Raw genomic sequence first — 22,818 nt, 5'->3', positions numbered from 1 at the left:
AAAAAGGAGCTGAACTACAGCAGAACCAATTTTGGGGCCATTAGGCAAGGTCTGGCAGAGGTTGATTGGGTGAGTCAGCTTGAAGGAAAAGGAACAATTGGTATTTAGGAGTATTTTAAAAGTGTGATATCAAGTCCAGGTATCGTATGTCCCTGTTAGGATGAAGGGAAAAGCTGGCAGGTTTAGGGTTCCCTGCTTGACCAGGGATGCTGAGGCTCTGCTAAGGAAAAAGAAGGCAACATTTTATCTATCATGTAAATCTCAAGTGAATCTCTAGATAACACTAAAAAGCGTAGGAGCACACTCAAGAGGGAAATCAGAAGTGCAAAAAGAGGGTCTGAGATGGATCTGGCAGATAAGGTTAAAGATAATCCCAAGAGGTTCTATAGCTATATTAAGAGTATGAGGGTGGCTAGCGGGGAGACCAGGTTCCCTTAAAGATCAGTATGGCTGTCTGTGTGTGGAGCCACAGGAGATGGGAGAGATTTGTAATGGATTTCTCCTCAATGTTTACTGAGAAGATAATGATAGATGCTAAGGAAATAAGAGAAACAAGTTAGGGTGTTTTGAACTGCATACATATTACCAAAGAGAAGTTTGCAAAAAGGCTAAATAGGGGCCTAGTAGGATAGTGTTTTCTACTGACAGCTAAATATCAGGAAAAGCGTTGAAGTGTCTCTGACAGTTATTACATGTTTGAATGACCTCCCCCGCCTACCAACTAGGGATGTGATACAACAGGACATTGAAATTTTGACAGATTTATCTCCTTCGCCAGTGATCTATAGGTGGATTTTAGCACATCCACATCTGAAGGCAGGCTGACTAATGCAACACTGGAGCTGATTTTTTTTTCGTACAGGTACAAACAACTAAGCAACATCTTTAAACTTGGCTATTAACTTGCTTGTTCAGAGAGCTTAGCCCCCAAGATGCTTGTAAACATTTCCATCAAACTAATTATAGTAAAAACGATAATGCTCCCTTTCCCAATCACCATACAAGTCTAATGTAACTCCATGATCTATGCTTATGTAACAAATAAAAAAGGTTTGCAGGAAGAGTTGTAGATTTTCATTTTACTAAAATATGCTTTTAAAGAATTTCCATTATGTCAGTATTGCTGTATTAGAATGAAGTGTACAGACTGCAGAAGACAGGTCATATTCATTCATTTCTAATATCAATTAAGATCCTCTACAGAGAGCTCCCAAGATGACCACACTTTTTGCTGATCAAAAACTAAACAATTTGTACCAGGTATTTATGTTGTCACCCAAACCTGTGAAACACCCAGCTCTGCCCTAAAGAAAGGCTTTTTTTTCCATATATAGTCAAGATACTTACCTTAATAATAGCTTTGGACAAGCTCAATCTTGGATTGGTTCCATAGAATACACGATGCTGCTCATGTACTGCTGCTAGTTTGATACTAAATGCTTGTGAACCTATACAAAAAAAAGGATGATTTACCTACATATAGTACCTTTTTCACAATTTCAAGAGCCATTGAATTAATTTTTTTTATGACCAATGAAGTATTTTTAACACAGGCAACATTGCTACCAATTCACATACGAGGTCGCACAAACACAGAGGCACACGAAGTGCTGGTAGATGAATCTAGATTAGCAAGGAACCAGTGGGGGGGAAAAAAAAAAAAACTTTACTGCTCGTTCTATGAAATAATGAAAGTAAATCAGTTACATCTATATACCGGCAGATGAAGCCTGCACTTTTATATACTTACCCAACATCAGCTGTTAAACCACTTTAGGTCAGATTAGCCCCATTACAAATTTGCACTCATTAATTTATGCTTCTTTTCCAAGCTACTTATATCAAAGCACCACGTGGAGATTTGCAGAGAGCAACCTATACTGTTGCTTACCTAGAGTTAGCTCGCATCCATCTTCAAATGTAGGTACTGGGGCATTCTGAACGTGGAACTCTGAGAATGAGCTCAACGGCACAGGTAGGGATGAAAGCAATTGCTTCCTGATTTCTATATCCCATGGATTATCTGAAATTTATTAGAATGGATCCTTCAGAAACAAGGAACACGAGCACATTTGGACTTGTATAATAATGCAACAATTCAGAGCCAAGGGTGTGTTGTAATGTTCACTGAATATTATATTAATTTGGGACACAACAGGACAGACGAATTACATCAACTTGGAGACCAATATTTCCAGTTCAAAAAACAGAAAATGCAACTGTACCAGCATCAAAGCAATATAGGGAACCAGGTTCTGGTTGTAGGGTGGCTATTGTAATGAAGAGGAAATTTATACATCAAAACTGTGGCTCAAGATTAAAGCCTAGAAAGTGCTGCTGGCAATATGGAGGTGGGTACTGAATACATCCGTACAACATTTGTATTAAAGCAATGCAACATTCAAGTTTAGGATCACTCGGTACACCTGCAAGTTTACCTCGTGTACCAGATAAAGGCAAATCTATGCTTCACTCACTTGATAATTACTCTGATCGTTTTTGATCAAGTAACTGTTTTCTGAAAAAAAAATTATGTGCCACCAAATGATCTTTCTAACTTCAGTTGAAAGGATAATACTAACTAAACCTTGGCTAAGCTTACAAGTACTTGAGGCAGTTTTGATTATTACAAGTAAAATAATTATTGCATATTTAAAGTGACTAGAACCACAATTCAACCACATCTCCTACACTTGCCTCATTTGGCACTGAGCACTCAAAAAGATCCCACATTGGCAGCTGAATAATGCCAAGGTAGATAGCTCCACAGTACAGAACCATCTGCCAGAAGGGTGGGTAAGTGGTTTGTAGTCAATGCTCTCAAGACTTTGCTGTTCAGAAAGGTGCCTCAAAAGTATTTCAGGTCTATAGCCAGTAAAGGTATTTTTCCTTCTCCATAAATATTGCTGGATCTGCACAGTAATTCTAGTATCTATGGGTTTTATTAAAATTAAATCAAAATGTTACATCTGACTTCCATTTGAAGGCCAGGGACACACAAGGCAGGTTAGAGACTGTATAGAGAGATGCACTTGGTAGAGCACACACGTCCAACTAACAAAAGGTAGTGGACTGCTTTCTCCTCTTAGGAAAAAATTATGGGTTTGTAGACATGAATTACAAACTACACCGAATAATGAAGTTTGCAAAGCAATAAATAGGATAAAAAGGATTTCAATAAAATGACACTGATTTTTGAAAACAAGACTTGCATTATAATTATGAATATAGCTACAGAACATAGTCCTGTTGAGTTGAACAATTTGATGTGAAACTGATTTCTGCCAGTGACAGGTTCTCAAAGCATAATGGTAGCAGACAACATAAACAAAAACACTCTTGACCGGAGCAGATATCAGTCAGCTCAAGGTGCTTAATCACCACAGAATAAAGCGAAGGATAATAAATTTTAACATCTAATTTGACATCAAGAAAAGACATTCAATAAACTATCCATTACTGGGCAAAATGCTTTTCAATACATCATTCTGCTCTTTGTTTTGCATACAAATATTTGGAAATCCAAGAAATAAATCACTCAACATCCGATACTAAAATATTTGAAAAATTTCCAAAACATTTTAAGTGTATAGTTAATAGTTGTACTTCAGGATAGGTTTCTTTAAACATTCAGGTCGCATATGCAGCTCCTTCTCGGATTTAACATTTTAATCATCACCAGCTATTCTCCAAGTCAAAATTCACTTAACTATTAACTCAAAGTCAATCTGGTTTAGTCATACTGTCAAGAATAGTAACTGAATAGTTGCTTTGCTAACTAGGTTGCAACATATCTAAATCAGAAAGACTAAATACAGACAGCAAGTCATACCAGAGGTGGAATTCACATTGTTGGTCTCACAAGAGTTCAACTGGCCCAGCTCCAGTTTCTCCAAAATATTCAAGTCACTCATAGTACCAAGTCCTCCCATGGAAGAAGAGGATACTGCAGAAGAGGAGGTGGTAGTAGCAGAGGACAGACCATCTTCACTTGCTTCCTGAATTGGACTGTGATACAAACAAATATTCAAATATTGTCACATCATTTACAACACATACCCTAACGCTAATCGCAGCAGACCAAGTCACCCAGCACAGCGAATTATGAAAATTCGCATTTACGATAAGAATCAATCACGTGAAGGCACATTACCACTGTGGGATTAAAGAATATACATGGAAATTCAAAAATATAGGATTAAATTGATTCGAAATCATACTGATCACCTATCTCACCCTACCTATGTCAGTGGTATGGTAAGGGAATTATTGGAGAAGATTCTTATGGATAAGATTTATTTACATTTAGAAAAACATGGACTTATTAGCAATGGGCAGAACAGCTTTGTCCAGGGAAGATGGAGTCTCAAACTTGTTTTGAGTTTTTGAGCAAGTGACAAAAATGCTTAATGAAGGCAGGGCAGTGGATGTTGTCTTTAGCAATGCCTTTAACAAAGTCCCTCGTGGCAGGGTGAACAGAACGTGAAGTCACAGGGGTTCCAGACAGCACTAGTTTAGTCAGAAGACAGAATATCAGTGCAAGGGTGTTTTTTCTGACTGGGGGAGATCTGGGACCAGTGGTGTCCCACAGAGATCAGTTTGAGACCCTTGTTGTTTGTGACATACACAAATGATTTGGAGGAGAAAGTAAATGGCCTGATTAGTAAGTTTGTGGCCGACACAAGAATTAGGGGAGCTGCGGATACTGAGAATAGCCAAAGCAGACAGACAGACCAGAGACTTGGGTGGACAAGTGCAAGGTGATGCAGTTTAGAAGATCTAGTGAAGGAGGGAAGTGTACAGTAAATAGTAGAAAAATCTTAGTAAAATCAACACAGTGGGATGCAGATGTACAGGTCAAAAGTTCTCGAAAAGTGGCAATGCAAGTAAATAAAAGCAGTCAAAAAGGCACATTGCACGCTAGCCTTCATCATTCTGGGCAGAAACTATAAAAACTGGCAAGTCATGTTGTATCTGTATAGAACTTTGGTTATAAAATGTGAGGCTGGATGAACACAGCAGGCCAAGCAGCATCTCAGTGCTCCTGAGATGCTGCTTGGCCTGCTGTGTTCATCCAGCCTCACATTTTATGATCTTGGAATTCTCCAGCATCTGCAGTTGCCATTATCTCTAGAACTTTGGTTAAACCAGATTTGGTATAGTGTTTGGTTCTGGTCTCCACACTACTAGAGAAAATGTAGAGACTTTGAACTGGGTACAGAAACCAGAACCCTTTGGACAGTATTAGCTATGAGGAGAGATTGGACAAACTTGGTTTTCATTTGAATGTCAAAAGGATGAGGGACAACCTGATAGAAGGTTACAAAATTATGAAAGGCACGGGAGCAATGGCTAGTCGGAGTCTGTTTCCCAGGGTAAAAGAGTCAATTCTAGGGGACATACCAAAACAGTCTCCCCCATCTCCTGTGGCTCCTCAAAGACCTAAACAGTCCATATGAATATGTAGCAAGACTTAGGTAACATCTAGGTTTGGTGTGGTTAGTTGCAGATGATGACCAGCTTCAATAAAAGTCTAAACACTGCCCCATCACATTAATATTACCGTTGCTTCATTCTCCACTGTCATCTGAGGATTGCTATCTTGCCTTCCGAAAACTGTACTGGACCAGCCATATTGTGGCAACAACTGCAGGTCAGAAGCTAGGAGAGCATACTTTGTGGCAAGTAACTCATCACCGGTCACTGAAATGCCCAACTTCTGTTTAATAGATAGTTGATGTGATGACACACATTTGCCTCAACATGTGCAGCTCTAACACTCACCAATGCCCAACACAATCTGGGACAAAAATTCTGCTTGATTGGCATTCATCCACTATCTTCAATATTCATTCTCTTCACCAGTTGCAGTGTGCACCATCTAATGAAGTACTTTGCAATAACTTGCTCAGGTTCTTTCACAGGTCCTTCTAATCCCACAATTTCTACCACCTAGAAGAACCAGGACAGCAGATGCAGAGGAACGCCACCTGGAAGTTCCATTGAGTCATATTATTCTGATTTGGAGTTAAATCCCCAGCCATTGCTGTTGCTAGGTGAAAATTCTTTAACTCCCCAACACTGTGGCAGCCCATTCATCCAAGGAGTACAGATCAAGAAAACAGCACAGCATCACCTTTTCCAGGAAAAAGAACAGATATTCAATTCTGGTCTAGCCAGCAAAGACTACAACTCAACCATGTTTGTTGTTTCTTTCCTATCCAAGTAGGTATGGTAGCTCAAAATCAATACTAGTGTTTAGCCTTCTCAATAGCAGTAGTCTTAATTGCATGCATCTATAATTCATTTATTCTCCTTTTCAATTACCTATTCCTAGGTTTAACATGATCTCCGTTTCATTCACTTACATCTTTTATATAAAATCATCTTCCCTGCTCTTTTGCAGGTCCAAAATATCTAGTACATAGTTCAGTGTGAAGCATCAAAATGGTCAGCTATTTAAAAAGTATCAGGCACTGGAAATCTATCAATTCAACAAATAAGCACTTTGAAAATGGACTGGTACATGGACAGGCAGGGAGCAATGGACACAGACCCTTAGAAAATAGATGGCAGATTAGACAGAGGATCTCGATCGGCGCAGGCTTAGAGGGCCAAAGGGCCTGTTCCTGTGCTGTAATTTTTTGTTCTTTGAATGATAATTCATTATAATAAAGGGGTTAAAGAGAAGCTTCATTTCCAACTGTGTGTTGGTCAGATGTATAGTCTCTCAATGATTCTCTGGCTCATCCCAAATTTCAGCCAATTGTTTTCCAAGCAAGTGGACAATAAGCAATTCTCATGAATAAGCAGTGTGTAAAACTTAAATAGGGATTTTCTGCGGCTAATAAAATTAGTGCTTGAATGAGGATGGTGAAAACAAAGCTTCTTTTACATAGTGAGAGACTACTTTGATAATTTAACTACTTCTCCTAGACTTCAGGGGCTTTTGAATAACAAGGCTAACTATTCCACACATCTTTCATTCAGATAAAAATTTCAATGTAGTCTAACAAAAGCCTAGTAGAAAATCACAGCACAAATTTTCTTACCTCAGTTTCTTCATATGCAGAGGTTGGTCAAACAAGGACTCCTTGATAGGAGATAGTGAACTCAGAGCATTTTTACCACCATCTATACAGTTTTGCTTGATTGAACTCTCCTGGTCATCGGTTGGTGTATTTCTGTGGAAAGGGGTTGAGACCAAATGTGCCCCTCTGCTAAAGTCACATGTGTTTTCAGGATAAGGACCAAGAGTCTTGTTCGGGTAATCACCATTCACAAAGTGGTCTTCGTTCAGGGGCTCAATCCCATCTAAATCATCCTTAAAAAAAAAAATGTAAAATAGAGCATAGCCGAATTTAACCACATACGCATCCAAAACATGTTAACTGATGGTGCAGAAGTGCACCAGAGAAATAAACCAATATTTAAGCTTGGCACAGTAATGGCTGTAGTCATAAACAGGGGAGAACACGCAGACTTCAACAGAAAATATTACTTGTTTTAGACAACTACCAGAGATCACAATTCTCAAGGAGAAAGCAAAAACAAGTGGTGCATCGCTGTTAGTACCAATTCAATTAGTCTTGGAGAATTTTTTTTGGGGAAGTAAAAAGGTAGTTATTTTCAATTCAACAGATAACAAAAGTGAGTTTCTGAAAAAGTACCTAATGTCCAAAACTCCCAAGTCCTGGTTTCACTCATGGGCGATTAAATTTAAGAACATATTGTGTAGGTGAACACAAATAGCAAAGTACAAAAACAGGACTTCCCCCAATCTGCATAGAGGAAAACAGATATCAACGATATTAGAACCTTGCTGCCTAAAATGGAGGTCATTTGGTGTGCAACATCACCTCTTTGAAAGACCTGGCCAATGCGTCTGTCAAAGCCTGAATATTCCCACAAATGGCTGTATGCAAGTCAATTCCTTTTAAGAAGTTTACATTCTCCAACCTTTTAAACACTGAATGCCTGATCTAAAGACACTGCTTTAAAAAAAAACTCTCCACTGATTTTTGCCAATTGTCTTAAATTGTGACCCCTGGGTTATTGAAACTGATCAATTTCCCCTTAACTGTCACTGCTCCAAACAATAGAAAAATCTAGTTTCTCCGGTTTTTGCACATAACTTCAGTCCCTTATCCTGCTGATTGTGCAAATAGCAAACTCAGTTCTTATATGACTTTAATGAATTACAAATGAAATTCTACAGGATTATAACTTACACATTCAGCAGAACAGGCCCCTTCAGCTAGAACACGTTGTGATGGTACAAGAATTCCAGAAAGTGGCCATTGAGTATTCGGTTTCAAGTAATTTGCTGGGGGCCTTGGAGGAAAAAAAAAGTCAAATTGACCAACAGTCCAAAGTAAAAGGTTTGTATCGGAAATTCAAGCTAGAATTTGAATTAATTGCTTTAATTGACATTGATCTCAAAAGTGGAGCTGAAATCTCCCAGTAAATGCAGAAGGAAATTCTCTAATGATGGAATTTTCACCAAGAAAAGCCCAAAGTTTAAATTCCTGATCTGTATGGATCAGCTTATCTCAATCAGTAAGGCAGCAGTAGCACTATAATTCCTTCCGTGTGTTCTAGGTTAGGGAGGGTTAGGAGGAGGCCCAGTCAAAGTCTACGTTTCCAATTGCTGCTAAAAAACAGGGAGTCCCGAGTGCAATGCAAAGCAAATAATAACCTGTCTGCAAAACACTGTCAACGTTCACTATGAATAGTGACCAGTTGAGCAAGTTAAAGTCTCCCAAGCCTTTCTTGGGAAGGCAAAGTAACACCACGTTAGAAAGATAAAATTAGCAAGTTAAAACATACATTCCACACTCAGGGCACTGATTTATATTTCAAACAGTTAAAGTAATTAAGTTGTTTACAATTGGAGCGCAAGCTACATTTTAAAAATACTGGTATAGAATTTAACTAAATTCTACCTAAAGCAGAGTTCATTTTAATGAGATTTTTTGCAAACCAGTTGGTTGGGAGGGTAGGTAGTTAAAAGTGGAAACATTCATACTGCTACAATACAGCATACATCTCTGAAACAAATTTGGGTGTTATTTCAATGCAAAATACAAATCAGTCAACCAGAAGTAACAACCAATCTTCAGCCTGTTGTAGTCACGCGAATGGCGATGTTAGACCTTAATGCTGTCACTTTTTGATCCTATCCATAAAAACACAGCTAAAGTAACACACACAAATCATTAGTCTACTGAACACACAAAATCATTTCATGACTGAACAAGCAAGTGGGAATTTCTTTGAAAAAATTGAAGTCCAACACAAAATAATCATTTGCTCTATCAAAACTTACAGGTTCATAAATTTGAAATCTAAAATCAAGTACATGTGAATATCTGAAAATGTGAAACAAAGTCACCAAGTAATTCTGAAAACACCTATACCACAGGGGTGCATATTTATCTAAGGGATGAATACAGTGCAATTTTGCAATGATGACATTCTGATTCACGTTCACCTAGCTACCTTGAATAGCACTGCCATTTTTTTTGCTTAGTGTAGTTAGTAAACATGCCCATATCATGGATCACTAGGGGAACATACTGGAAATGAAGCCCTGCTATTCCTAGAGATATGACAAAAGTTAAATACTTTAAAAACTATACCAAGATTATCCAGTTGACCCGACTTTCAGACCCAGGTTGACAAAGCATAACTATATTTCTGTATTTAAAAAGTTATTGCTAGTAATTTGTTTACCTGTAGTGAGTCTGTCATTTCTCTACTAGTTAAAACTCTAATCCTCTAAATTCTCTTTTATATACATAGCCACACAGATAGACAATAAAACAAACACGTTATGAGCTGAGGGAAACTGGACAAGCAGTTCAATAGTCATTATTCATTATATTGGTGAGATGATGTTTTTGCAGGTCAGATTGATGCTTTTTGGACATCCTCTCTAGAAGCTTCCATTGGTTTCCAAGCACGTTTGCTAATTTATTTGTTAAGTTAGAGACGTTTTATATTCAAATCATAATTTATAGCAATTGAAGGAAAAATAAACTGCTTTTCTTCAAGCTTACACGTGGCTTTTACTGCAGAGAAAGGCAATGAACCTGAGCTGGAGACCCAAGAGCTTCTTTGTACGACATGCACAGCTCCAAGCTGTCCAGCTACGAGAGAACAAGTCAGTCACATTTATTGGCAGGTAGAAGAACTTTGGCAATGGTCACTAGCCTACAAACCAATCTGCTACTTGTTACCAACTAAAGGTCAGCCTTCAGCCCTGGTTCATCTGCAACTCCTGGTGTAATCCACAATTGTTGTTACAATGTTCACAATGAGTATCCAGTTACTTGCTTTTAAAATGCAACAATACTTGCAAACCCTGGTTTTAAAACTGTTCTTTTCTCATTTAAGTCTACATTAGTCTTTAAAACAAAATCACCTCTTTGCTCAGCATTCCTCTAGGCCCTCTTCCCCTCGCTTACACTAAACAAGTAGCAATCTCGAGGTTCCAACAAGCAAGTTCATTAGTGCCAAGTACCTTTTCCTCTAATAATGATTTGCAAAAAGCATGAGACAGTTAGAAGGGTAATTATTAAAAAAGTACATGAAAATTTGTAACATCAAGACTAGAAAAGGTTCAGAAAAATTGACCTAAAACTACGACATTTCTCAATTAACAATTCACTTTCAACAGCTATTGCTGACTCTAAGGATAGTAGGGAACAAGCTCAGTCACATCCATGCTGGAAAAGCTTAAAAAAACATAAGCTGTAAATATATTATACTGGCTTGTTTTTAAAAAGGTGAAGATTACAGTTGCTGTTATTTTGTTATATCATCTAGGTCAGACTCACTTAATCTGGTCTCCAGTTTCTGCAGTCTCATCAAAAATGCTGAAAGGAGCAGATGCATATGGCAAGCCCACGAATGGGGGCATCAGGGCTGAGAGTGAATTTAGATGGCTGTTATCAGCTAAAAAGGAAAAGGAAGTATTTTGTTACAGTACATTCCACCACCACGTCAAAATGGTACATTCTACATATTATTTTATAAGTCAACAGCCAAGGCAACGGCTTCACAAATAAGCTCAGAAAGAAGTGTATAAAATTGTCAGCAACAAGATCTGAATTTTATAAGACAAGTGTCAAGAATCCCAAAAGTATTTAGGTCTTTTATTCCAAAAAAGAAATATTCCCTACCATAGCGTCCATTCATAACAGTAACAGCTGCAAAAGTTAAAACAGAAATTTTCATCCCTTATTTCCGTTCAGACATTTGATGAGTTAGACATATTTAAAAGTGCAGTTTGTGGATTTATAACCTAGCCCCATTGAAAATTATACCACCACTAAAACTGGGCAAATGACAAATAACCTCCTTTACCACATTTCATGAACTGTGCTTCATATTCCAGGTCTTCCTTGTTACAATCACGAGGCACTGAATCCAGACTTTCAAACTGACTTTTATCACTCATTTGGGAACAAGTAACAGGGTCAGAGAATATGTGGTTTATGGTATCTGTAATAGAAAAGTAGGAATGCTATTAAGCTAAGAGTTTTTGCATTTGGAAAAAAACTGTTTTAACAAGTAAATTCGATACCCTAAAATTTAAAAAAATATAATCTCTACTGTGTGGAAACAGGCCCTGTGGCCCAATAAGTCCACACCAATCCTCAGAGCACCCAATCTAACCCATCCAACTATAATCCACCTAATCTACACATCCCTGAACACTGAGCAATTTGGCATGGTCAATCCACCTAGCCCGCACATCTTTGGACTCTAGGAGGAAACCTGAGCACCCGGTGGAAACTCATGCAGGCAAACTCCACACAGACAGTCACCCAAAGGTGGAATTGAACCTGGGTCCCTGGCGCTAAGAGTCACAGCAAACGGGAAAGACTTCCAAATACTGTACACAGATTAGGAGGTGCAGCGTTACTTCCACGTGAACTTTGATGTTCCAAACAAGACGGAAAGAGGGGAAAAAAATTGTAATAAGAACCCTTGGGCTTCTAACCAATATCAATGGGTTTCTTTCTGAAAGGTAGTTACATTTCAAGAAACAATTCAATGACAGTAAGTGTTTCGGGGTGATGTCATCCAAATAAGCCAGCCACTGTCCACACCAAGTTTAGCAACCTTCTAAAAAGCAAAACAAAAACACTACTTTTGATAAGAATTAAATATGAAACGGAACTAGTTTATGCAAAAAAGATGATAGTTAGGCTAAAATGACCCTTATGGACCAAAAAAATCCTTAATCATCCTCTAGGCTTCAATGAGATCATCTCCCATTCTTCTAAATTCCAGGTGAACAGAATCCTAACCTGCTTAGCCTTTGCTCATTAGCAATCCATCCACACTAGGATTCATCCTATTGAGTCTTCTCTGTACTGCCTCCAATGAAATTGTACCTTTCCCCAAATAAAAAAGAACCAAAAAATTGTGTCTCTGTACTCCATATGGGGTATCACAGCATCTTGTACAATTGTGGTAATACTGTGTTTTTGTACACCAACCCTCTTGAAAGTAGGGGCAGCGTCAGTTAGCCCTCCTGGTTACCCACCTGTACCTGTGTGCTAGCTCTCTGTACTTCATGCACAAAGATCTCCAAATCCCTTTGTGTGGCAGCTTTCTGCAGTTTTTCATTTAAATAGGTATTTTGTTCTCCCTCAAAATAAACACTGTCCACGCCAGTATACTATCCTCAACACCACAGGCCCTTATGATTTAATCTTTGAGAATGTATTCAGCGAAGTGCCTCACCAAAGTCCAAACACAACACATCTATTGGCACCCCTCCTGCCATTTTAGTTGAGACTTTCATAGAATTCTAATAAGTTAGTCAAACACAATTTCCCTTCCTTGAAGCCAATCTGACTTGAGTGATTAGATTATGATTTTCCAAATGCATTGCCATTACTTCCTTAATAACTGATTTTAACATTTTTTTCAACAATTAATGTTGGGCTAATCAGCCTACAGTTAACAGCTTTGTGTGTTCCTCCCTTCTTGAATAGGGATGCACATTGGCATTCCAATCCTCTGGTATTTCTGCAGAATTAAAGGATTTTTTGAAAATTATGACAAATGTATCCATTATATCTAGCTGCTTCCTTTTGGATCCCAGGATGCAAGCCCTCAGGGATAGGGGACTTATCCGCCTTTCACCTTATTATTTTATTTAATACTACTTTCACGATGGTTAAATGGTACATAATTCCTCTCCTGTAATCTTTAGTATTAATGGAATGTTTGAAGTACCTCCCACTGTAAAGCCTGATGCAAAATATCTGTTTAATCTTCTGCTATTTGTCATCTTGCATAACTAGCTCCTAGAATCATTTCAGTGGTCTACGTACAGAAAGAAGCTCATAGGGAATAGGGAAGAGGAACACGTATCAGACATCCAAGAGGAAATTAATATTGAGACAAGTATAGGGACTTAACTAATGCAAGTTAACAGCAAAGACAACTACAAATGCATGACTGACAAACCCCCAACTTGAAATGGCTTCTATGACAAGATATTAAAAAGGTAGGTGAGAATATTCCAGAAGCATCATAACCATCCAAAGTTCTCAATTTTTAAAACACATCAACTTTAGAATCTAAAAACTATACCATTCTATTATTTAAGTAGTATAAAGGAAACAAGTTAATTTAATATCAGTTAACCAATTGAGTGAAGGGCCACAATTAAAATCTAGGATTAAGTAGCTGAAAATTTTCAGCTGATCAGACAGGAAGCACGGATTTTAAAAGACAACATCGTGAATGATTGGATTTTGAGATTGTTTGAAGTATTGGACTGGAGAATAACTAAGCATGCTATTTGTATCAATGTTCAGAAGACATGTGAAATTGACCACCCCTTGAGGCTAATAATTAAAACAGAGGACCATGGCACTAAAAAGTAAATTTTTGCCCAGATCAGGAAACTTGGAATTTAATCACTCCTGTTCTTGACCCAATCACAGACTTACCCTTTCCTCTTCATCCTACACTACAGCCTGAGAAAAACATTGTGTCTCCTAGTTCCAAGGAAAGGTCACAGTCCTTCGACAAAAGGTCAGTTTAGCTTCTCTCTCCATAGATACTGCCAGTCTTGCTACGTTTTCCAGTATTTCAGTCTACATTTTGGCTAAGTGGAAGGGGACAGAGTTGGAATAATGGGCACATCCTCTTATAGGCAGAACGTAACTAACAGCATCTCTCACAGGGATTTTTGTTGGAGACGGAAATATTTATTTTATCATCTAAGGCATTAACACAGTGCCAATATGTACAAGTTTCTTGTTGACAAATAGGTGACATATTAAATAGTGCAAATGGAAGCAAAATGCCAAATTAATTTCAACGTAGGCATATGCCTACGGTTAAACAAATTTTACATATCTACTGAAGCATTTGATTGCTTCTTTTGCAGCCTTTTATCAGGAGACCAAATGCACTAAAGATAAAATGGTGAGTGTGTGTGTGTGTGGGAATCAAGAGGTGGATTGAAAGTTTTTCTCTACCATAACCATGACCGAGAGAGATCACCATAACAACAGATTGAGTAAAAATTCTGTACTAATTTCAAAAACATCTTTTGAAAGTATACAAACCAATATAAATACAGGGAATAATGAAATGAATAACAGTTTGATGTTTCATGTACAGTAAACTTTTTATTAATCACCACCTATGGGACTAGGAGCGTACAGGTTGATGAAATATGCTGTTGAACTAGAGGTCCACATGTGGGGGAGGGGTGTGCGGATATACATATTCTGTTATACTTTATTTACAGCATAAAGCACTGAAATAATAATGCAAGCTTGTCTTGAATAAAGCTTACCAGAGAGCCCTTTCACATGCAGTCTCAAGTGACTACCTGGACATTGCAGCGATAATACAGTAAACTTCTGATATTTCAGGTACATAAAAATTTTTGCCGGTTTATCAAAGTGCGCCAGTTAAAACAAAGTTTGCTGCAATGTTAATCCATTGAAATACTTTTTCATCCATTTAAAGAGATCCAGTGTGAATTTTATTACTGCTGCTCTGGGTGTGATTAGAAAGGAAAGTTCCAAAATCTGACATCATACTCATTTCCTCCATATTAGTATCTGAAAGGCCATTCTGCATCATGTAGATGAACCGTGTGTTTTAACAAAATTGTAATTAAGGTTTCATATCCACAAAAAATAACTTAAATGCATTTCAGATGGCTTCCCTGCATCCAGCAATTATGGAGATGCTTCAAATGGATCTACATTCAAACCCTGATCAGAGTGAACAATTAATCCAGTAGAATGGGGATAAAAAGAGAGAAATTAGCTGCCAAAACTTATCTTGCACCCATCAGAACGCAAGAATGTTTAATTTTAAACAATATTCATTAATATTATAGGAGCAACAGATGATAAATTGGAAAAGGTGTGCCAATGAGGAAAACAATGAGGAAAACAATTGCAAACATTGGAGGGTGGGGGACTCAAGGAGGCAGTTTACCAACACCTTAACGGCAACTCAGGGCAGCAATAAATGCAGGGTTAGCTGGCAACGCCCAAATCCAACAGTGAAGAAAAATGGTTGAACTCACTTTGGCTTGCTAGCAGAAACACACAGCAAGTGCCTGCTTCAAGTCACCCCACTTAAAAATTGTTCAATTTAAGTAGCTTCTTTTTCAGAGCCTACTTATCCAATTTACCTTTATTTCAGCTTTTAGTTCGTTACATTGTAATCAGTATTCTTATCACACGCATTGCACTATCCCTCATTATAAATCTGGTGCCAGAAATGTCTGTTGAACTGCAGCTATTACTGCTGCAGAAGCAGATGATGGGTTTCCTGCCTACTTGAAGGTGGCTACTTATCAGAATCATTTTAATCTTAAAAATACAGGGCTTGTTCAGAAGCGTATGCCACGCAAAACACAACACTTGAAAAATTGCACCCAGATTTAAAGCTGCCAAACATTATCTTACCGCTCTACTTAATGGAAATGCTGCATAAGAATCTAAAGTTTAAATCTTCCATGATGTATCAGTCCAAGAAACAATAGTATTGATTACTTATCCTAAGGATAAGCATTCAAATTAAAAGCTGAATGCTTTGAAAGATGGGGTCACTCTTTCAAGAATGGTTCACTTCATGCTCTCCTTGCTTAAAAGGCATATTGCAGAGAAAAATTTTCATCTGATGTTCTTGAATAATTGGCCAGGTCCTTGATGAATATCATCCTTGATAAAATAACTGAAAATAAGTTAATTTTCCTGCCACCCAACAATTTCATTGATTCCTAGAACAGCAACATTAAAAAAGGACCTCTTACCTATACCACACAATCACTTAACCCAAGGCAGATTGTGAGAACACTCCAGTCAAGGAATTTTTACATGGCTTCATCCTCAAGGGTACCTTGAATACTGCTGATTTATGGGAAGAAGTCACATTAACTTGCCTGAAGGACTATGATGGAAACTGTGGTCCAAATAGGTCAGTGGCCATTAAGATTCCATAATGCTGTCATGGAAGTTCATCATGAAAATCAACACCTTGGTGACCATTGATGAAATAGAAGCTGATATGGTGGAATTACTCATATTCTGTGGAAAGGAATGATTTAAAGACGACTTATGCATTGAGGCAGTCAGCCTTTGAAGAGGTTGACTATACACAAACACTGTCTACTCGGTTTGGTTCACAAGAGGTTTCCAAGAGGCAAGTGGAAGTTTACATGGAGGATCACCCAGAGGACGCAGCACCAAAACGAACAGTAGGATCAATGATCTAACTGCCATATAAAGCTAAAAAATTCTCAGATAATTTGAATAAACTTTACAATGATGATGATCCTGGTCCTTCATTCCATTAATTCCACCAGGAACTGGTTGTTGCCCGCTGCCTTCAATTCAAAGTGAAAAATCATTCCTCACTTTAATCAGTCATCGAGCTTCTGAAGAGAACCAGGATCTCAAACTAAGATCATGTCATCATCAGGTACTTCAAAATCACCACCAGCGTCTTCAAAATGCCTTCAATTCTAGTGGAAAAATGAGGCAACAGCAGATCTTCCTTCAAGCTAATGTACCTAGCATCATATGCAGCATCATGGAAACACCTTAAGTATATCCTCAAAGCATCTCCATTTCAAGATCAAACATCTCCCTCCAACTCATTGTAGCCAAACAAAACGGGAGAATTAATATTTTGAAAGGTACCAAAAAAAAGGAATTGCGTCAGGAATACGAAGATGCAAGCCAAAATGACAGAGCAAAAACCTCCAAGCAACCGATCTACCTGAACTTCCAAGCAAAACCTATAGATTACTCAATGAATTTTTTAGCCATCTCCAAACGGACTGAGGCAGAGAGGAATCAAGTCATCCTCAAACCAGAGAGACTGCTCAAGAGCCTATTAGTGGATCCAACATGAATTTATACAGTATTTCATTAAAATGTGACTTTTTGCAAATCACTCAGCCAGAATGCACATTTTGTACATGTATATGTATGCAATCTTTCAACTTGTCAGTTTATCCAGGTAAGAAATGTCCAAAGGAAGCTGATTTACATGCCACCAAGACAACCTTACAGGTATATGCTTCTCCAGGATGCAAGTGCTATAGTGTGGACAGGATTTCCAGTTCAACCAGAAAATGACAAAGACTCTTTAGTAAGCAATATATAGTTGAATGCATCTCTCGAACTATTTACAGTACAATGTTATGCATTTAGAGACTATTGGGAGATCCAGGTCTGACTCTTTCAAAAGATCCTCAGCTACTCTCAATCAGTCCACGTGACACTACAATGGGTGGCTCTTAAGGCACTCAAGCAGCATTGACCCCTATCAGATTCACATGCAACAGAACCTGGTTCCAGATTAAATGCTTATTCACAAAGTTCTTTCTCTTAGTCATGATTTAAGAATGCAATCACTACTTTGTGAGGTCATACTGTACATTCACATGCAAGAACTCATCCTCTGCAAAAGCACAATTGGTTCAGTCTGTCCCTTTTCTTTTTGAATTACTCAGAAACACAAGGTGTTAGTCAGAGTAGACTTGCCAATCAATCAGCATCCTTTCACCCTTTCCCAACCCCACCCAATCGTGGTTAAAAACTGTTGTGAATAGTTTGAAATTTAGTATTTTTACTATGGTCCTGACGAGCATAAGATGAAGAGCTTCAAAATGCCCCTCAGCATTACTCTGTACAAGTGAGTATGTTGTATGCAAATTGCGTCAAATTATGAAGACTGGGTAATATAGGGCAGAACAAATGACTTGTTACCTGTGCAATCTGACACATTTGTATTTTTCAGCCTCAATGCATTTTCGTTCAATCTGAAAAATAGGGGATCATCAAAACAAATTAGCTTTGTAGACAGAACCTGAAAATGAAATGTCAGCTCCCTGAAATTCAGTTGGTGAACACTGTTCAAAATAGAACAAGAGTTGGCAAGTTGCTATTATCACTGTTTCAAACTTTGCCTGAGAGTTAGTGGATATCTAGCCTAAACCTTCAAGTTTACATCTAAAATTCTGGAAGAATGGTCATTCAGTAATAAGTCACGGTAAACAGTAAATACCATATAGCTTAGATTACAACTGCTGTTATTGAACATCAAGGGCAACAGGCAGATACTAACCATTCTCAGCCACGCACCGTGCTGACTACATCACATTCCGTTTACTGCTGAGGCCAAAACCCTGGAAACTCCATGTTATAAGAAGGAGTCTCTTAAGAAACTTACTTCTATACTTGTATTCTATTACACTATTCATGGTGACCAAACTCTCCAAGCCTCTTAAAGGAAAAAAAAAAGAAACAAAGCTTTTTTTTTTTGGGGGGGGGGGGGGTGTGGGGGAAGACAGGCAGACGATGTGATGGAAAGAAGCAGAAGAAACAGACCGGGGTTTGAAAATAAGAGCGCGAGAGAGAAACAGTGGAGGCAAAAGAGAGATGGGGTGGGGGAAAATAAAAACTGGCTGGTGTAGTGTCTCATATGGATTAATTCACACCTTAGTTAGCCATAAGCTTTGATTCTTTGAAGTATCCATTGCTACAGTTGAGGTATCAAATCTCCTGTTATTTCATCACATCTAGCCTCCACCCTATAGAAGACCTTTTCCTTTGTTCTTCTTACCCTTTATATATATTTCTACTCCTCTTCAGTTTGAAGAGACTGTCACCTGAAAATGTTAACTCTCGTTTCTCTCCCTTATACTACTGCCAGACCTGTTGAGTTTTGCCAGAACGTTCTTATTTCAGATTTCTAGCACGCATATTATGTGCAGGTGAATTTTTACAGCATACTGTAAACACTCATTTTAGGCCAAATGGTGATGACCTCAGCAATTGCAGACTTTGAAATCCATCATTCAAACTTTAATTATAAGCAACATTCTACAGACATCTGCAAGTTTTGAAATGCTGCTTTCTATCCCAGCATCCAAGTTGGATGTATTTATTAACTTGCAAGATGGCAGTCGCCCCATTCTGCTAGAGTATCTACCCAATATTCCTATTGTCTCCTGCTACCTCAACTCACTAGCCTGGTCAATGAGTTACTCTCAAGTATCTTTATACATGATGGAACTTCACTAAATACCTTACAGAACTCCATCAGTAGAATGTGGGAATGTTGTCAGAACTGTAGAGCATGAGATCAGTATCTGGGCCATTTTATAAATCGCTAACTCAAATTTCGCTAGCTCAAGAGTTACCGAGCTGGAGTGAAAGTTGACATACAAGGGATGGAGAAGAGTCTCTGGATTCTTATTTCAGAATATTATGATAGCGCAGGCGAAAACAATTCAGGAAAAAAAAAGGGAGAGCGCAGGCAAGAAAGAGAGTCCTTTCCTATCAAACATGCACTTGTACTTGCTATTGAGAATAAGGAAAGACCACCGGGAGGATCATCACAAATCAGACCATTGCCATCATTCCCAGCTGTTTGAACTATTTGCTAATTATAGACTAACCTATTAAGAGTAGTGTCTTCCCTAGTCGAGAACAAGCTGCCTCAAGCGTGTGCTGCCTGTCCACTGCCAAGGTAAAGGGTATAACATGGCGATTGGAAAGAAATTTGCAAACGTAAGGGTAAATCCAACTGTCATGGTCACTTGGGAACAAGAAACAGGAACAGATTTACAAGAAATGTATGCAGCATAAGTGTAAACAAAGCAAAACTGGAGAATATAGCAAATAATGAAGTAAATGGAGAACATTGACTGCATTACAGAACAGTAGTTCAAATGGTGATTAAACATAAGTGAGAGGGAATCAACTGAATTGAAACTTCTTTACAGAATATAGTGTCTGTAAGAAAACATTACCTGCAGGCAATCTTGCATAGGGAACCCAACCCTAGTAAGGATAACTGATAACATGACTGTCACGCTTCCCCGCATTCTGTACAGCGCACAAGAGGACATGTAGTACATCTACTTGCTCAAGACGAAAATGGCAACAGTTATAACAGGAGCCAAGATAGAACTAACGATGCCTTCAAGAGAAAACACAGTCTCTTGAAGAGGGTAAGTGGAACAGATGTGAACACTAATGGCAACTGCTACTTTCATACCATATCACATGATCAGAGGCCTTAGATTTAAGGTAAAGGGCAGGAGATTTAGAGGAGATGCAAGGAATTTTTTTAAAGCCAGAGGGTGGTGGGAATCTGGAAATCACTACCTTTAAAATTAGTAGAGGCAGAAACTCTAACATTTTAGTAGTGTTTAGATGCGCATTTGCAGTGTCAAGGCTACAGGCCAAGTGCTGGAAAATGGAATTAGAGTAGTTTTTCTGTTGTAGTGCTTGACTGGTGCAGACTCCATGGGACAAAGACCTCTGCTACATCAAAGAGTCACAATGTTGATACCCATGTTCCATTACTGCCTATATAGTCAAGTGCAACCCAAAGCTAAACCAAAGTTAATTAAAAATTCTCCTGACAACTAAACTCCCAACAACTGTGAAATCAGAGTGTGGAGAACTATTCCACCTAGTATAAAAGCAGCTCACACACAAAGTTCATAACCACAAGGATGCAATAAATCATGATGCATAAATTTAAAACAAAATCAGGACATGTACCAGTTTCAGGATTGCTACCACAGGATGAGAAGGAGAGAGTTTTTTTTTGTTTTAATGGTCAGTGACATAAGTTAAAGAAAATTACATTTATAGTTAACAGAACAGACATTTAAATTAGGTTATGGCCAAATAACTGAAAGTTGAAATTGTTTAAAAAACAAAGTTTAGAAAGATACGCTAAACGTATACACTTCATTTAGGAAATTAATCTTCAGTTTTTTTAAATAACATTCAGTTATGTTTTTAAAAGTGCAAAGAGTCCAGAAATATGGCACTCTGTACAAATGCTAGAAGCAATAAAGAACCATTGCAATTGACCAGTACATGGAGTATGTCACAAGAGAAATTTCCAGACTGATGTCAAACTATTTCAAAGAAATAGGTTTGGCCTCAGACAATTTTGTAAACCAAGTAGAAGGCAGAAAAGATCTAGAAGAGCATAAGAAATGCAAGGGAAACCACAAAAAAAGGTTAGGCATGTAATGAGCAAGGGAATAACTAGGGGAAGATGAGGGTCCATGAGGAACCAAAGAGGTAACCTACGCATGGACTGGGAAGATATGGGCACAGTTCTCAATGAATTCAATATCAGTCCTGTTCTATTGTGAAGGCAGTGTAATATAAGGAAGAAATTAACAAAAGGAGAGGTAATAATGTGTTTGACAGCCTTAAGTTGATAAATCCATGGATCCAGATGAGACTTATCCCAGGCTGTTGAGGGAGGCATGAGAGGTGATAGCAGGGGCACTGGCAGAAGCTTTCAAATACTCTTGCTAAAGTGTGGCATCGTGGAGGACCTGATAACGTCTCATTTACAAAACAAAAACAAAGGAAGGAATAGATCATAAAATGTGAGGCTGGATGAACACAGCAGGCCAAGCAGCATCTCAGGAGCACAAAAGCTGATGTTTCGGGCCTAGACCCTTCATCAGAGAGGGGGATGGGGGGAGGGAACTGGAATAAATAGGGAGAGAGGGGGAAGGCGGGACCGAAGATGGAGAGCAAAGAAGATAGGTGGAGAGGGTGTAGGTGGGGAGGTAGGGAGGGGATAGGTCAGTCCAGGGAAGACGGACAGGTCAAGGAGGTGGGGATGAGGTTAGTAGGTAGCTGGGGGTGCGGCTGGGGGTGGGAGGAAGGGATGGGTGAGAGGAAGAACCGGTTAGGGAGGCAGAGACAGGTTGGACTGGTTTTGGGATGCAGTGGGTGGGGGGGGGGGGGGGGGGGGGGGGAAGAGCTGGGCTGGTTGTGTGGTGCAGTGGGGGGAGGGGATCCCCTCCCCCCCACTGCACCACACCATCCCCTCCCCCCACTGCACCACACCATCCCCTCCCCCCACTGCACCACACAACCAGCCCAGCTCTTCCCCCCCACCCACTGCATCCCAAAACCAGTCCAACCTGTCTCTGCCTCCCTAACCGGTTCTTCCTCTCACCCATCCCTTCCTCCCACCCCCAGCCGCACCCCCAGCTACCTACTAACCTCATCCCACCTCCTTGACCTGTCCGTCTTCCCTGGACTGACCTATCCCCTCCCTACCTCCCCACCTACACCCTCTCCACCTATCTTCTTTGCTCTCCATCTTCGGTCCGCCTCCCCCTCTCTCCCTATTTATTCCAGTTCCCTCCCCCCATCCCCCTCTCTGATGAAGGGTCTAGGCCCGAAACGTCAGCTTTTGTGCTCCTGAGATGCTGCTTGGCCTGCTGTGTTCATCCAGCCTCACATTTTATTATCT

General features: G+C 39.1%; 1 protein-coding gene across 1 annotated transcript in view; it reads right to left on the bottom strand.

Moving 5' to 3' along the window:
* The window catches only part of bub1bb (BUB1 mitotic checkpoint serine/threonine kinase Bb), a 75,009-nt gene that overhangs the window by 14,396 nt on the left and 37,795 nt on the right, over positions 1 to 22,818 (bottom strand). The window contains exons 12-19 of the mRNA XM_048537000.2: positions 18,279 to 18,331; positions 11,371 to 11,508; positions 10,842 to 10,959; positions 8,232 to 8,334; positions 7,053 to 7,324; positions 3,833 to 4,008; positions 1,892 to 2,023; positions 1,348 to 1,448 (exon numbers count right to left, since the gene is read on the bottom strand). Coding sequence (XP_048392957.2) covers positions 1,348 to 1,448; positions 1,892 to 2,023; positions 3,833 to 4,008; positions 7,053 to 7,324; positions 8,232 to 8,334; positions 10,842 to 10,959; positions 11,371 to 11,508; positions 18,279 to 18,331 — 1,093 coding nt within the window. The remainder of the gene's footprint in view (positions 1 to 1,347; positions 1,449 to 1,891; positions 2,024 to 3,832; positions 4,009 to 7,052; positions 7,325 to 8,231; positions 8,335 to 10,841; positions 10,960 to 11,370; positions 11,509 to 18,278; positions 18,332 to 22,818) is intronic.

This window comes from Stegostoma tigrinum, chromosome 10 (assembly GCF_030684315.1).
Source record: "Stegostoma tigrinum isolate sSteTig4 chromosome 10, sSteTig4.hap1, whole genome shotgun sequence".
NCBI lineage: Eukaryota > Metazoa > Chordata > Chondrichthyes > Orectolobiformes > Stegostomatidae > Stegostoma > Stegostoma tigrinum.
This window is presented reverse-complemented; position numbering and strand designations above follow the sequence as displayed.